This window comes from Python bivittatus, unplaced genomic scaffold, assembly GCF_059951505.1.
Source record: "Python bivittatus isolate LINGU-HERP-01145 unplaced genomic scaffold, Pbiv_v1 ctg000840_np1212, whole genome shotgun sequence".
Taxonomy (NCBI): domain Eukaryota; kingdom Metazoa; phylum Chordata; class Lepidosauria; order Squamata; family Pythonidae; genus Python; species Python bivittatus.
Genome location: NW_028277113.1, coordinates 237062 through 252598, shown reverse-complemented (window position 1 = coordinate 252598; position 15537 = coordinate 237062). Strand labels below are relative to the sequence as shown.

Below are 15537 nucleotides of genomic sequence, written 5' to 3'. Positions count from 1 at the left end.
CTCCTAGTTAGAAAAGTATTTTAACAATTTATATGCCTCAACATCTTAGAAGAGCTTTTTCTAGAGCTTGTTTTGAACAACTAGATTCCATGGTAAGATATGGGAGGTTCTATGGAGTTCCATTTGAAGAAAGACTGTGTATCTGTACCAGCTGTTGCAATCATTGCACACATCTTCTCTGATTGCAAAATATATTCTGCAGAAATGACTATTTACTTAGATTCTTATTTAAAAACTAAAAAAATTCTGTAGAACCCAGGAGAAACTGTCTTCCTTTTTGCAGGGAACGAACCTGCATATCACTAGTAAGACTGCACTTTTTATATCAAAGGCCATTTTGAAGAGGACAGACTATCTAGATCAGACTGGGGTTAACTGTAGGGGTAACGACTTATTATGAATATGTCCCCCTGCTTTCTTTGTATTTACTTGTATATTTGTATCAGTTTTACAAATGTGATATGGTCAGATGACTAAATCAATAGTTTCTATTCTAACCTTGATCAAATACACCAGCTTTATATTCCTTCCTTTTACTTTTAACAATCATGACAATCTCAATTACCATCATTAATCAAGGACTACCTATGGATTTTAAGGTGGAAAAAAAGGTTAAATATTTGGGGGTGAATTTGAAAAATAGCAATTGTATGTTGTTTCAAAATAATTACGTTAAGACTTGGAATGAAATTTAAAAAGATATGCTAAGATGGGAAATATTACAACTGTCATTGTTGGAAACTTCTACTGAAACTAGAGACAGAAGATGAACAAGTTAAGGATTGTATGATAAAATGTGCTAAAATTTTTGGTTACAATGTACAGATGGAACAATGGGAAAATATGTGGTAAAGAGGACTGAAATTTACACTGTGCTATAATCTTAAAGAGAATTTTTATAAAATGCTGTATCATTGATACTTGTCGCCTAAAGAATTATCTAAAATGTATAAAGGTACTTTGAATGTATGTTGGAAATGTGAACAACAAGAAGGGACATTTTATCATCTTTGGTGGACTTGTAAAAAAGGGAAAAAATCGAAATGAGATACATATACAGTATGTATACAGAAGATTTTAAAGATTAATATTCAATCAAAACCAGAGACTTTCCTTCTGGGTTTGATGGATAAACGTTAGAAAACACTCATGGAACTTTGTTTTTATATATGACAACAGCCGAAAGGCTATTATATGCACAAAGATAAGACATTACCCACAGTGGAAGAATGGATGGTGAAGCTGATGGAGTTGGCTGAGATGGTGAAATTGATGGCTTTGATTTGAGAAAAGACATTGTGTAATTTTAATGCTATCTGGAAACCTTTTTTGGACTTTTTGTGGGAAACAGAAAAAAATGAAAGTATGTTGCATGGATTTGATGATTAGAAATAATATGGGTTAATAGAAATAATGGAAGTTATGTTTTAAATTTAGAGTAAGAGTTTGATGTATATTGTTACTTATATCTGTTACAAGGAGGGCTGGAAGTCTTTTTTTTTTCTTTTGCTGTTTTTCTCATTTCTTTTCTTTTCTGCACCATTGATCTTTACTATCTTCTTTTTCAATTTTCTTTTTCTTTTTCCTATTCATATTCCTATTCTTTCTCTTAATATTAGTTTTTGTTTTTACTATTCTTTTTTTTTTAATCCAATAAAGTTATTTTTAAAAAATTAATCGAGGACTACCTGTATGGACAATGCAAATCAGGCATCAGAGTTGGTCAGAATGAACTTATGTGAGCTTAAGCATTATGATGCTAAGCTAGTTAACCACCTGTTCAACTGCACTGATGGAAATGCTATGCTATTCTTTTCAAGTTTTCCCAATGTAGCTACATTTCGGACTCTTAAGACCTGTATTGGCACTAACAGCAATTCTAGAATTGTACTGAAAAACTGAAAGTCTATAATGTATAATGCAGTTCTCAGTAAGTGGTAAGCTTCTATCTGGGCTATACTACTTTGCACATTTTTTCAAACATGAGTGCATTTTTGGTTTGTTTGGACTGGCCAAGTAAGCTATGACCTGTACAAGGAAGGATTAATTTCAGAATAAGAAAACTAAGTGATACTTCAAAGGCCCAATGCATTTTGCAATATTAGTACAAGACACTGCAATTGGAATTTCTTTTAGTGTTAATGTTATTGGAAAAGATCCACACAGATATATGCTTCCCAGAAATATAAAGCAAAGTGCTAATAATTCCCTAATGGAGTTTTTGAGGAAGCACAGATCAGTTCCACAAGCATTAAACATATCAGCAATATTTGCGTGTGTGCGTGTGTGCGTGCACGCACACATTCTAGGTTGGGCACTGTTCCTATTTGACAAGGGAGAAATCATCTCAAGCTTTCAAAACAGTAGAAAGTTACACAAATATCAGGAAGCAACCAGTTTAAAATCCTTTTGAATTAAGCAACCAGTTTAAAATCCTTTTGAATTATACCTTGGTTAGAACTTAAGACTTGCCCAACAGATCAAGCAATAAATTCTACAGACTAAGCAGATTCCCTCTTTAAGCAAGTTTAAACAAAAAATAAAACAAATATTTGTAATAAAAAAAAGTAATGCTTAGCATCTGATAAAGAGTAGGATTATCTCTCAATATTGAGGGTTTTGATTTTGGCTATCATCCAGAACTATTCCTATAACTACAACTGAAGAAAAAAGCTACAATTCTGGTCCCATTCCTAAGATTTGGGGTATGGATTTTCCCTATTCCTACTATCTCTGGAGACGACCATTACTGAACTTTGGATCTTTGACAGGCATTAAAAAATATGGCCACCCATCTTGTGAGATACAACTCTGGGCAGGTAACAGCAATGATAAAAACACCACCATAAAAACAATACAGGTATCCCCAGTTTAAGAACGAGTTCTGTTCCCAAGGTCTTTCCTTAAGTTGAATTTGTATGTAAGCCAGAACAGTATTATTGTATAATACTGTATAAGTAGTATTGTGCAATGAACTTGAACCACATACAACAACAACAACAAAAGGCAGGCAACCAGTCCAATAACTGTATTACATCCATCCAGCTGTGCAGTCCCCTAGGCTCTAACCTTGCTATCCCAGTGCCTGGGGGAAAAGCCAGTCTTAACAGCTTTCTGGAAGGTTAAGAGGGTAGGAGCCTGCCAGAGCTCAAAAGGAAGGCTGTTCCATAAGGGAGGGGCCGCTACAGAAAAGCACACTTCCTAGGTCCCACTGGATGGCAACATTTGAGGGAAGCAATCTGGAGCGTGCCCGCACTATCCAATCTAGTGGGACAGGCAGAGGTGGTCCCTCAGATAAGTTGGCCCTCTGTCATGTAGGGCTTTAAAGGTGATAACCAGTACCTTGAATTGCAGCTGGGAGCCATGGTGTAACAGGGCAAAAACTGAGAGGTGGCCATTACCACATGAGCTGCTGTATTCTGGACTAGTTCCAATTTCCAGATGGTGTTCAAGAGCAGCCCCATGTACAGTGCATTGCAATAGTCCAACTGGGAAGTGATCAAAGTGTGAGTGACCATGAGCAGAGCCTCCCAATGCAGGAATGGGTACAATTGGCACCCAAGATGTAGCTGTACAAAGGCCATTCTAACCACAGCTGCCCCCTGCTTCTTAAAAAGAAGCCACGAGTCCAGGAGGACCCCCAGCTCTGTCTGAGGAAGTGCTAACCCACTGAAAGTCAAAGACTTTCACTAGTCCCAGGGGGGCCAAAAATCCAAAGCCACTCCATTTTGTTATGGTTGAGCCATAGCCGGTTCCTCCCCATCCGGATCCTCACAGCCTTCAGGCACTGGGTCAGCACTGAAATGGTGTCACCTGCCCAGCTAGGGGTAGAGATATATAATTGGGTATCATCTGTGTACTGATGATACCACACCCCATTGGATGATCTCACCCAGCAGTTTCACGTATATGCTAAAAGGGAGCAGTGAGAGACCCAAACCCTGAGGCACCCCACACTGTAGGGGTTTAGGGCTGAACTACTCCCCTCCCACCAACACCGACTGCTACCAGCAACAAAGGATGAGAACTACTCCAAAACAGTGTCTCCCATTCCCAAGCCCCAATATAGTTGTTACAAAACCATTTGGCTCCTTTCCTGATGTCAATGTGCCTGGACCTTTATTGAAGTGTTATACCATGTTTGTTGCACTGCAATGCAGACAACCAGCAATGTACTCAGTCTTAAATTCAGTCGAAACTGAACACCATAGTGGCTGCAGCCCAAGTGACCCATGCCTTAATGCAATGAAAACACAATTCATCTTGAAACAGTGAGTGGGTGGAGCTTTTCAACAGCTCTCCTCCATTCCTGGTGCTACCTAGGACCCAATTCCATTTATCACAGTAGTAAAATGTAAAGGGGTATCATCATGTCAGCACCTTTTCCAAAGGGACTCCTGAGTAAGGTTGAGCTTAATTATACATCAAATCTAAAGAAATGACGTATTCAAGCACGGATTATATTTTTCCACAAACTTTGCAAACCATTTTACTAAGAAGCAGAACTGTTGGCAAAACTTTTTTTCCCACTTGATTACTGGAATCCAAGTAAAACTGAATGCTAAAGGTGGCCTACCAGCATTTAGCATCAATCAGCCTGACAATTCTGACGTTCACAGGCGCCTTGACCATTTCACATGGGAAAGAAAGGCAGGAACTAATGAAAGGGAGAAAGAGTTCAATTCATGCCTCTCAAACTGCAAACTGATCATGCTTCTCCACCAACACAACCAAAAAAGGTTTTATTCACATGCCAGTTCCTCAAAAGAAGACCCCACGTATAAGTTGTGGTCATGCTACAAAACTCTCAGCATGCCTATTAGACAGCAAGTTGCCAGCTTAGACATTTGAGTCAACACCTTCTTGAGGAAAGATGTGTAATTTAGCAGGTAGCAAAAACAGATTTTCCTAACCCCCCTCCTTTTCCAGGTAGAAGAACTTTTTTTTCTTTTGGAAAAAAAAAGCAGTGAGAACTCTAGGACAAAAGGAGGAAGAAGGTATGTGCTGATGGGGAGGAGAAAGAGAGAGCTAAGATCCTCCTCCAAACTCTGATTAAAGTTGGAATTTTCAGGAAGAAGTATTTTCCAAATAACAAAATCACACTGAGGTAAGTATCAGTTCCAAAACTAATCTATTCTCCAGAGGACTAGGGAAATGTTAACTAAGTACTGTGTTAAATTCAGATCTGCTTGTGATTTTTTTTTAGCTACTCTACATTTTTATCTCCTTTGGCACTAATTGTTTTACATGTGACAAATTCAACTTAAGAAGAATTTTTAACATTCTCCCTTTTCTTGGTTTTTTTTTTTTTAATAAAAGCTTGGTTCCACTGATTCTTTTTGAGACTCATCTGTCTCCCAAAGGAGAGGAGACTGATTTCCCTGGTCACATACTTCAGTGCAGGGCCTGGATGTGTCATTATAAAGTTCTCCTTTATCTCTCCCTCTTCCTCTCCCTCTCCCTGCCAGGAAGGCACACAGGTTGTGCTTGCCCTATCTTTCCCACATGCCACAGTTGGTGGGAGGCTAAGAGATGAGATGTTCTCTGGAACATAGCAAATTACCAAGCTGTTTCACTGTGGCTGGAGATGGAACAAAGTCAGGCTCCTGGAAAAGCTGGTTTGAGACCTCCACCAGCCTTTTACCTATGGGGTCAGCCCTGTTGTTGCTCCATGAAAAGCCAACAAGGTAATTGTTTTCTTTGCTTATTTATTTTATTTGCTAGATATACATCCCACCTTTCCTTCAGGCACTCAAGTAACCATAAATACCACTCCCTCCTCCCATTTTCCTTACAGTAACAACCTGTCAGGTACATTGGGCTAAAAGAATGTAACCCAGTGAGCTTCCGTGGCTGAGGATGGACTTGAACCCGGCTCTCCCTTATCTAACATCTACTCATATCCTCATATTTCATTGCCCTGAAGCAATATTCTGCTCAGCTCCACTTCCACACAATTTAGTTCTTATGATGACTCTTCTGTTATAAAATGATCCAAATTAGGCTGAAAAACCAAAGTCTCGGCTTCTGTCAGATTCACATGAACTAAATACCTATTTTCTTATTTATCTCAGCTACCTTAATAGATACAGCCACACTATATCCACAATAAAGCCATTTGTGGCTACTATACCCTATTTGTTCTATTTCAAAACCAGCCATTTATGTTAACCTATAAAATATATTTAAGAAATACAATTTAAGCATGCTTATGAAAGCCAAGCCAAGCCAACCAAGCCAACCAGGCTGATCCTTTGATATGAACTGAACTAAAGAAGTCCTACCTCAAGGAAACAATGGCCTTTCCTCTAAGTTCAAGCAAGTAAAGTTGATCTTAATTCATATTTGTCATATTCATATTTCTCATGTCATAGGATAGTGATTCTCACCTTTCTATATCTTATCCCATCATTTGGTCTATCCAAGAACCTGATTTGCACAATATTTGGCTGAATGCGGGCTTCACTTGAAGCTTCTCAGGATGTCCCACTTGAAACTTCACCAAAACAAAAAGAGCTGGTGGGTTTTGCCACTGTAGCCCATAAGCTACTAGAGTACCTTTAAACTAACTCTGAAATTTGCTCTAAAATGCCAGAACCTGCAAATGAAAGCATGGCCTTTATCAGATAAGGTTTACCTTAACTGATTCTAAAGCTCAAACATAATTAATAATTTATTAAACTTGAATGCCACCTGAATCTCAACGATTCTGCAAACTGAGGGATGCCAGAATCAACAATAAATAGTGCGCGTGTTTGGATAAGTACACTTGTGAAATACTTCAGCTATAAGTTAGAAAGGTCATGCAAAGAAATAACCCGAGAGTTTGTCATAAGGCTTAGCAGTATTTGCATCTGAACAATGGGACCTGATGGCAAAATGCAATTGTGATTTCCCTATAAATGTTATCAAATTTAATCCAACATATTAGCTACAATGTGAGCTTTGAGACTATCAGATTCCTCCTCAGCCATAGATTTCACTGGGTGATTTTAGGTCGGTCATTCTGTCTCAGCTCAATATATTTCAGAGGCTGCTCTGAGGATCAAAAAAGGCAAAAAAAAAAAAAAGGCAGATTTACAAATGCAATAACAAATAGGTGAAAGATTTATACTACCTGAAGTGAAACCAGAGTATAATAGATACATGTTATTATTGTTGGTTCCACAGTCAGCCAGATGTTTAGACTGGATTTGGCATTTTTATCCATCTGTCAAGTCCTTCCCAAGGACCTGGGATAGGCAGTTGTTGTTTGATGGTGTCAAAGGTATTGTCACAGAATGTAAGCTGTTCCAAGTAAAGCTGCCTTTTGCAACTGACTCGTGGTGATTTTGTCAATGCCAGTGGCCTTCAAGTGGTACTCTGGATGTTTTGGGATTGCACCCAAGGCAATCATCATCATCACCATCACCATCACCACCATTATTATCATACCTTTGATCCATTGTTGACTCCTGGCAACTGCCTGGACAAGTCCCTGCAGTTTTCCTGGCAAGGTTTTTCAGAAGTGGTTTCCACTGCCTCCTTCCTAGGGCTGAAAGAGAGTGACTGGCCCAAGGTCACCCAGCTGGCTTCGTGTCTAAGGCAGGATTAGAACTCATGGTCTCCCAGTCTCTACCTTATGCCTTAATCACTACACCAAACTGGTTCCCATTATTATCAAGGCTATTTAAAGACAACATTCAATTAAGGAGATTGTTCCCATTTTTCTTAAATGATTGGAAAGCTAAACATATTGGAGTTAAATGAAAAATGACAGAATACAGCCAGTCAAAGCATCAAGGCAAGTCCCAAAACTGAAAGGTAAGCTAACGAAGCCATGCTCCAATCAACAAGGTGAGTTAAAGAGAATTAAAGTCTGCTCATGACTATATGGACACAACCATTTAGTTTTCTTGGCAACAATATGGAAGGGGATGGCCACTGCTTGCCTTCATTTCTAGTGGTCTCCCACCCCAAGTATTAACCAAGCTCAACTCTGCTTAGCTTCCAAATCTAGAATCTAGTTAGCCAGCTCCTACCTGGTGTGATTTAAATGACAAACTACATGCAAAATAAGAAAACAAGTATGCCATGCTGCCAACGATGAACACAATATCAGTAAGTGAAAAGTTCTGGAGAAAACTGCAGAAGGAGAACCACCCCAAAAGCATCGTGTTGCATTAATGAGGACGAGAAGAAAAATATTAAGGTAAAGCATGAGTTTTAGCAATAATAGTTTTTTAAAGAAAATGATAAAATATCAAGCAACCTGATCTCATGGGGAAAGAATAGAAGATGATATACCCCATCAAAGATTATCCCTCCTTAGTTATTAAAAACAAATTGGTTTCATTTAGAGAAATTGTTTTTAAATTATATTCTATGGAAGCTCATGATTCTTCAGGAACATGCACAAAGGTAATTATAACAAATAAATGACAAATTTCTCTCAGAAGATCACTTCCCAGTAATATTCATCTTCTGCTGCAAGAGGCATCCTCAAAGGAATGTGATGTGCCTACTTTGACATATTATCTACCTTCCTTAGAGCTATCTTTACTTATATTGGCATCTATCTATCTATCTATCTATCTATCTATCTATCTATCTATCTATCAAATCTGTCACTGCCCATCTCGTTGAAATGACTCTGGGTGGTTTACGAAACGGTTAAAATCAATTAAAATTACAACGTACAATAATATTAAATAAATAGAAAATAAATAGATCCAAGGACAGATTTAAAGGAGCATCATCAAGGCACTAGCCACCCTCAGGATTGGATAAGATTGTTGTCACCCCACACAAGCTGGCAGAGCCAGGTCTTTAATCATTTCCGGAAAGCCAGGAGGGTAACTTTTTTTATTAAATTTGTTACAGCTGTCCGCTCCAGAAGACCTTTTTATCATTTCACTTCTCCCTCTCATAAATGGAATAGCAGCCACAGATAACAATGACAACATAAATAAAGGGGTAGGCTCATGAATAGAAATCTCAGCAATGGATAAGTGTTCTTTAGCAGCAACCGACATGGTTTAAATATGTATGCTATTAATATGGAGTTTTATAACCAGGAAACAGTTAAATTTGAAAGTTTGGATTTCATCATTTGGGGCATTGTAAAACTATTCAATAAAAAGAAACTAATTCCTTTTAAAGTAGTTCAAATGGTAGACTAAAATATCTTCAAACATTACACAACTTCCGAAACTTTTCTTGATCTAGTTTGTTCAAAGTCACTCCTCCATCTATTTTTAGAAGGTATTTTAAAAATGTAGACCATGAAGTGCTAAGCAGCACATCAGATCTAGTGGGTCAAGTTATATAATTGCAGGGAACAGGAAAGAATGAGGGGTGAAGAACATGGCAAGAATTCTTTCTTATACCTTGTATACAGTACAACTAGATGTGCTTTAACACAATGAATAATGCCTTTGTGGTGCTTTTTAATATGGAAGCTCTACGGTGCTACCAATATTACCTTTTGCCAATTAAGACAAAATTGGCAGAAACCCTATATATACCAAAGTATTATGACCACAGGCTTGATACACCATTCTTTCAAAAGGTGCATATTGGATCTGGTCACAAATATTACTGTATCTGCTTCTTTAAATATACTGTAAAGGAACATTCCCACCAGCTCATAGCATGCTGAGACGTCTGTCCACTTTTTCTTAGAAAATAAAATGTGCTGCAGGTTTTTTTTAAAGAAATGTCCTTAAAAGCACCATGGTCTGCTATCCAAGACTAAACAAGATGGGATGAAATTATGTGTCCAAACAATATAAAGTAACTGTGAGCAGCCCTGAACTCAGATAGCTGTTTAGGGTGGCAGGGGGAGATGAATTCTTGTCAACCTTATATAGAAAGAAGAGCTTTATGAAAGAAAGTGGAAATGGCTTGGACCTTTTTCTCCCACTCAGCTAATGCTGCTTCACCACAATTCAGTTTGAAGATCCCCATAGCTGTGGCTTTTTTCATAAGAAAAGATCAAGAAATCTAGCTGCTGCTTATCAATTTAGCTTAGTATTGTATAACTGTACATTCTCATAGCACAATCACTAGACTACATGGGGATGTAGGCCAGCGTTTTACAAACAGAAGGAAGTGCTATTTCTGTACTACAGTACTTTGTCAACACAGACTAGAAGATTATATTCAGTTTTGCTGGACCTGTCCAACTGCAAGCACAATCTCACTTTGTTTCTTAGATCTTTTCAGCATGGTGCAGCATTTAATTATAATTACAAAGCATACAATCACATATGTGTCTTCCTAAAACTTTTGTTTCTTTCCTTCTAATAGGTGATCAGGCTATTCAACCCCTTCAGGCCCTAACATACAAAATTGAAGATCGATTTAGACTAACTAGCCCAGTGGAAGCAACTGGCAGCCCAGTCAATACATTCCATGCCATAAAAAGTTCATCCTTCCCAATGACTAATACACCCTTTTAACAGCTGCAGCATCAATTTAAATTCAAAGCCCACTCCCTCCTTTGCAGTCCTAAAAGACCAGTCACTGTTGCTGCCCAACTACATACTCCTACTTACATGCCTGGAACGCTGCTCTTTGGCTTAATTCCCCACCCCACACCGCCCCCGGATCCTTTCTAATTCTCCCCTTTCTCCCCGTTCCCAGTGATTGCATTTCTTCTCTTTCCCCATTATATATTCACACTGAATATCAACTACCTACCCCTCCTTATGCCCCCATTCCAGGTTTTCCCTATACAAATACTTATTAGGATGCTTTTCATAGTATAAAACCAATGATCAACTAATACAGAAAACTACCTCCAAACTTCTGGATACTGTTTTAAAAATATTAATTAAATAGCCCAGGATCTAATTAAGATAAGTTTTAAAAAAAATCATCTGGAATATGCCAGGTCATGTCACTCTATAGCTTGCTTTAAGTCACTTCTGAAAGGAAGGAAATATTTGCCCATAACTATGATTTTTACAGGTTTTCATATTTTCCACCAGTATCAACATGAATGTTTATGCTTTTATTGCAAACATTTCCAGTGGTCCAATGGGTAGTAATATATTGAATCAAATAATTTCTGAAACAGAACCATCCAAGTGGAATATGCTTTAAAATGAGAGGAGGAGGAGGAGGAGGAGGAGGAAAAGGGGGGAAGGGAAGGGGAAGGGGAGGAGGGGAAGGGGGAAGAGGAGGAGATGATGATCATCTCTATTGTGACCAGGAAGAAAAGCCACCCACTTCCTGAGCTTCAGATGATTAAAATTGGAGTTACTATTTAGACTTTTTACATAAGTCCATTATATATCAAAGCCACCCCACTGACAAAGAGTGGTCCAAATGCAAGAGTAAGGAACATCTTATTTTACTATTGGCACATAACTTCAAAACATCTTTGAAATGCAAGACAGAGCAAATCAGACAATTCCAATTGGAATAATGCCGACCTTGTGAAATTATTATGAAACTATGTGATATTAAAATGCCCTAGAATGCAAATGATATTGCAAACACAATGCTGGGTGATATGTGATTTCGTAAAGCCAGAAAGAATAAGAAGCCTCTGGCCTGAGCACTGCCCAATTACAGCAATAACAAACAAGACTGTGGATTTCTGAAGAACGGGATCCACATTACAGAATGAAAACGCTCGCCAGTCTTCCCCCTGTCTATGCAGACATCATCATTGCAAATCAGATGCTACCTTCAGTAAAGTAGCCTGAGCTCAGCCATTTCTGCTCAGGTGTGAATACAAGCATCTAACATAACCTCTTGATAGCTTTCCTTTGCCCATGGACAATACCCCCCCTTTTTTTTTTGTCAAAGAGAGTACATGCAAGCCACTACACTGATGGGTAATCAAGTTATATCTGGATTTCCTTCTACACGCCTAACACAAAGAGAGGCCAACATGCAGGCTTCACTCAACCTCCCTGTACTTCATTTTTCAAGAAATGTGTCTCCCTAGATCTCAGTAGGCTTAGTCTTTTAAAAGGCATTCCAATTAATACGTTCTCAAGCTTGTTGCTCATTCCCCCTCCCCTTCAAAGGATAATAAGCGGCATATAGGTGGTGTTAATCTAGAAGACAAAAATACACCTTTGTCTGTTACTGGCTTAAGGAAAGGAGTGTTCAGAAAGCAATTCAAGCCAGAGATGGGAAGGAAGTCGTTTTTTGACATGCTTTTCCTTCTGCATACTTTGGCAGCAGCCAAACATTGTAATGATAGTCCCATCTCTCACCCCACTACTGACAGGCCTTACCTCCAAAATACAGAGTCGGACCCATTGCTTTGCCTGAATTTGTCTAACAGTATCACTGAACCCTTCTTTGGTTCTAAATACTATCGGTTTCACTCAAGGCAACAAAAGAGAAACCTGCAACTTCCCACTTGTATCCCAAGAACACACACACATACTTTCTAAAATAACACAGCATTTCCATGTCAATCATGCAAAGCACATACCCCAAAGGCTATCCCTGCGAGTGCTTGTTTCTCCCTCTCCACAACTTTAAGGATATTCCCCTTACTTATGCTCCAAACACTGAGCTCCCACAAAAAGTGGAAGCTGACAATTTCAACAACACACAGCACACCTCAGGTTCCCTTTTTGCTTGACCTTCCTGGATATAGCCTGAGCAAATTAATGTTTGCTTTTATTATTTTTCTTTCCATTTCCAGCTAGTAGGCCATCAACAAGCTTTAAAAAAAGAAAAAGTTTACCACCACTGTAATTGGATCCAAGAAGGTTACCACAACAGCTGGAGTGACCATGTAAGGAAAGGCTTCTGGCATTTGCCTTGTGTCGAAGTATTTTTCTTACAGCCTTAGTCTCAAAGATACATACATTGCTTTGCCATCAGGCCCTCTAAAAACCATACCTTATAACAAATACGAAGCACAAAGACATTTGATGTCCACTTCTTCTATCAGATTCCTAAAAAGCACCCCCCTGAAAAATGAACCCAATCAGATTTTAGCTTCCCATTTCATGTAATCAATACGGCACTCTATAGTATAAGAATTGACACTACAAGGCAAATAAATTGGGTGGAGGGAATGTCTGCTACCTTACCATTTTAATAAAAAAACAACTACCAAAGGACCTGCAAAGGTTGCAAACTAAATCATGCTTTCTTTTCTGGAAAATAAAACAAAAAGAGTTGTATTTGTTGCCATCCCCACCAACTACAGTGATCAGGAACTGAGGCTGCTGAACAAGGCCATGGTTATAACATTAAGGCACACTTAGGAGCACAGCAGGGATGACAGACTTCTGGCTTATCAGATTCCACTGTGTTTATTAGATCTTCAAGATTCATCCATCAAAGTCAAGTGTAAGAGGCACATTTTAAATTTTCAAAAAGTGTTCCTCTAAGCCCACCTTGATATTATGAATTTGTGTTGTGTTGCATTGAATTGAACCCACTGTCTGTTCAAACGTAAGTCCACTCCTGATACCCCACAGATCTTTCAAATATAGGTGTTTGGTTTTGTTTTGTTTTTTAAATCACATTTTTGATAAACAGTGAGAGGTAAGAACCCTTGTCAATCAACTGTGGATCATCCTTAAGGTGTACAAGTAAGCTTGATGTACCTCCTGTCCATCTTTACGATCTACAGAAAACCAAGCCTTTTTCACTCTCTATAGGCCAGCTTCTTTAACAAGACGACTCTATAGTAAAGGGGAGTTGCAACAAGAAACCTGAGCTAGAGAAAGATTATTTTTACCAGGGGCCAAAGAAGCATCACCTCGTCTTCATAAGTATTCGAAAGAGAAGCACTTCCTAAGGCATGATTTTCGGTTCCAGACACGGAATGTTTGTGGACATGGATGTAGACAGCATCAATTCCCGCCCCGCTGGGAGAAGAGACGGGAAGAGGAGAATCTCCCCTTTTTCCCCGAACTCTTTTGAACATCATCACCTCACCCCACCCCACCCCACCCCAGGAAGATCACATTCTTTTTCAGCAAAAAAGGGAACTTACCCGAACGGAAGAAAGCCGCGATGTCTGCGGAATCCTTGGCAGCGTCTTCCGCCCCTTCCCCAGCCGCGTTGCCGCTGTTCGAGGAGGCGGTGGTGGAACCGCTCATGGCTACTGACTGAGGTCGGTGGCTCCTCCGGATCTGATCCCTCTACTACCGCCACGATGATCAGCCTCCTTCCTAGATCCTGACAGCAGGATGACGGGAAAACGACCCCCTGTTTTTGTCCCCCGCCGGATCCCCGGCTTCACCTTCTAGCAAAAAACGAGGAAGAAATCCATCCAGAGACACGGTGGTGGTGATGCTGCAAAGGTGTGGGGGGGGGCGGGGGGAGAGAAAGAGGTGGCTGAATGGATGGATGGCTCGATTGCACAGGCAGCAGCAAATGGTTACAATAATAGGAGGAGGACACGACGGAAGGTGTGCGCTCAGCGATCACCGTTCTAGGAGAGCCCCCGGCAGCCCCTCCAGAGAGGCAGGGTGTGCGGCGCATGCATAAGTAATGGATGCATGCGGGAGCAAAAAAAAAAAAAGAGACAATCGCAGGAGGGGGAAGGGAGGGCGCATGGATGTTGATGGGAGGAAGGGGCTGCAATCAATGCAGCAGCAGAAAGCCGGTGAGAGGGAAAGAGAATGAAAGCAGGCGGCAGCGGGCGTGCAAGTTGGTGGAAGGTTATTGCGGTCTTTGGGGAGCCAGGCAGGAACAGCTGCGTTAGCAACAGTGCCCTGGACCGGAGCTGAAGCCGCCCCGCTCCTCCATCTTGATTGCAATTGCAAAGGTGGGTGGGAACAGAGGAGGAAGGAAGAGAGTTCAATCCCCGCCCAGGGAAGTCAAGGGAAAAGAAAAAGAGGGAGAGAGCAGCACTGGGACGCAGGGAGGGCAGCCTGTCGGAAAGCTCCGGACGCCTCCGTCAGCCTTCGGCAGGTTGCACAGGAAGAAGCAATCGAGAGCGGTGATTGGAGCGCGCGGCTAAAGAAAAGAACGGTTTTCTATTGGCTGGGAGCGCGTTAGAAGCGGCTGCCAGAGTCCAGGCAGGGAATCCCCTTTAACACAGTACATAGATGCTTTAGTCAGTTTCTGCGCCTTGTTGACCAAGAGGATCAAAGAGCGCCCTCTTTCTGGGGGAGGCCATCATAAGGCGTGGTGTCTGCAACTGAGATTTGCGAAGGACCCGCTCTCTTCTCCAAGAAATGCCCCAGCCCGGTCTCCCTTACCCAGCCAATAATTACAGTAGCTCGAAAAGCTACGTTCGCTTTTGCATCCCGAAAGGAAGGTGGGGTAGAGGTAGAAGGGATCTCTAACCTCTCGTTTGAAATAGTTGGCACGAGCCATCTTTATTCTGACAATGGGGAAGGCTTCACGAGGCAACAATGATCGAGATCTACCCGGTGAAGTTTATAGGGGTGGAGGTGGGCGCCCGATTGTTTAATCGGAAAGCGTTTTCTGTTCCCAGCTCAGCCTTCACGAGCAGGATTCGGAAGAGACCCAAGGTTGTAACGGGCATACATTTTTATAATCTGCCCCTGCCAAAGACTGGGCGTTTTATCCGGCGATTTTATGACTAGCAAGTTCAAT

The 15537-nt window shown here is 40.4% G+C and overlaps 1 protein-coding gene across 3 annotated transcripts in view; it reads right to left on the bottom strand.

The window, feature by feature from the left end:
* Positions 1-15037, bottom strand: part of TRIO (trio Rho guanine nucleotide exchange factor) — a 249792-nt gene extending 234755 nt beyond the window's left edge. The window contains exon 1 of one of the 3 annotated variants that reach the window (XM_088130970.1): positions 13964-15037. In XM_088130970.1, the coding sequence (XP_087987096.1) occupies positions 13964-14069 (106 nt within the window). In that variant the 5' untranslated portion in view covers positions 14070-15037. The remainder of the gene's footprint in view (positions 1-13963) is intronic. The other 2 variants (XM_088130969.1, XM_007420371.4) reach the window with 2 other exon arrangements.
* Positions 15038-15537: the final 500 nt, after the last annotated feature.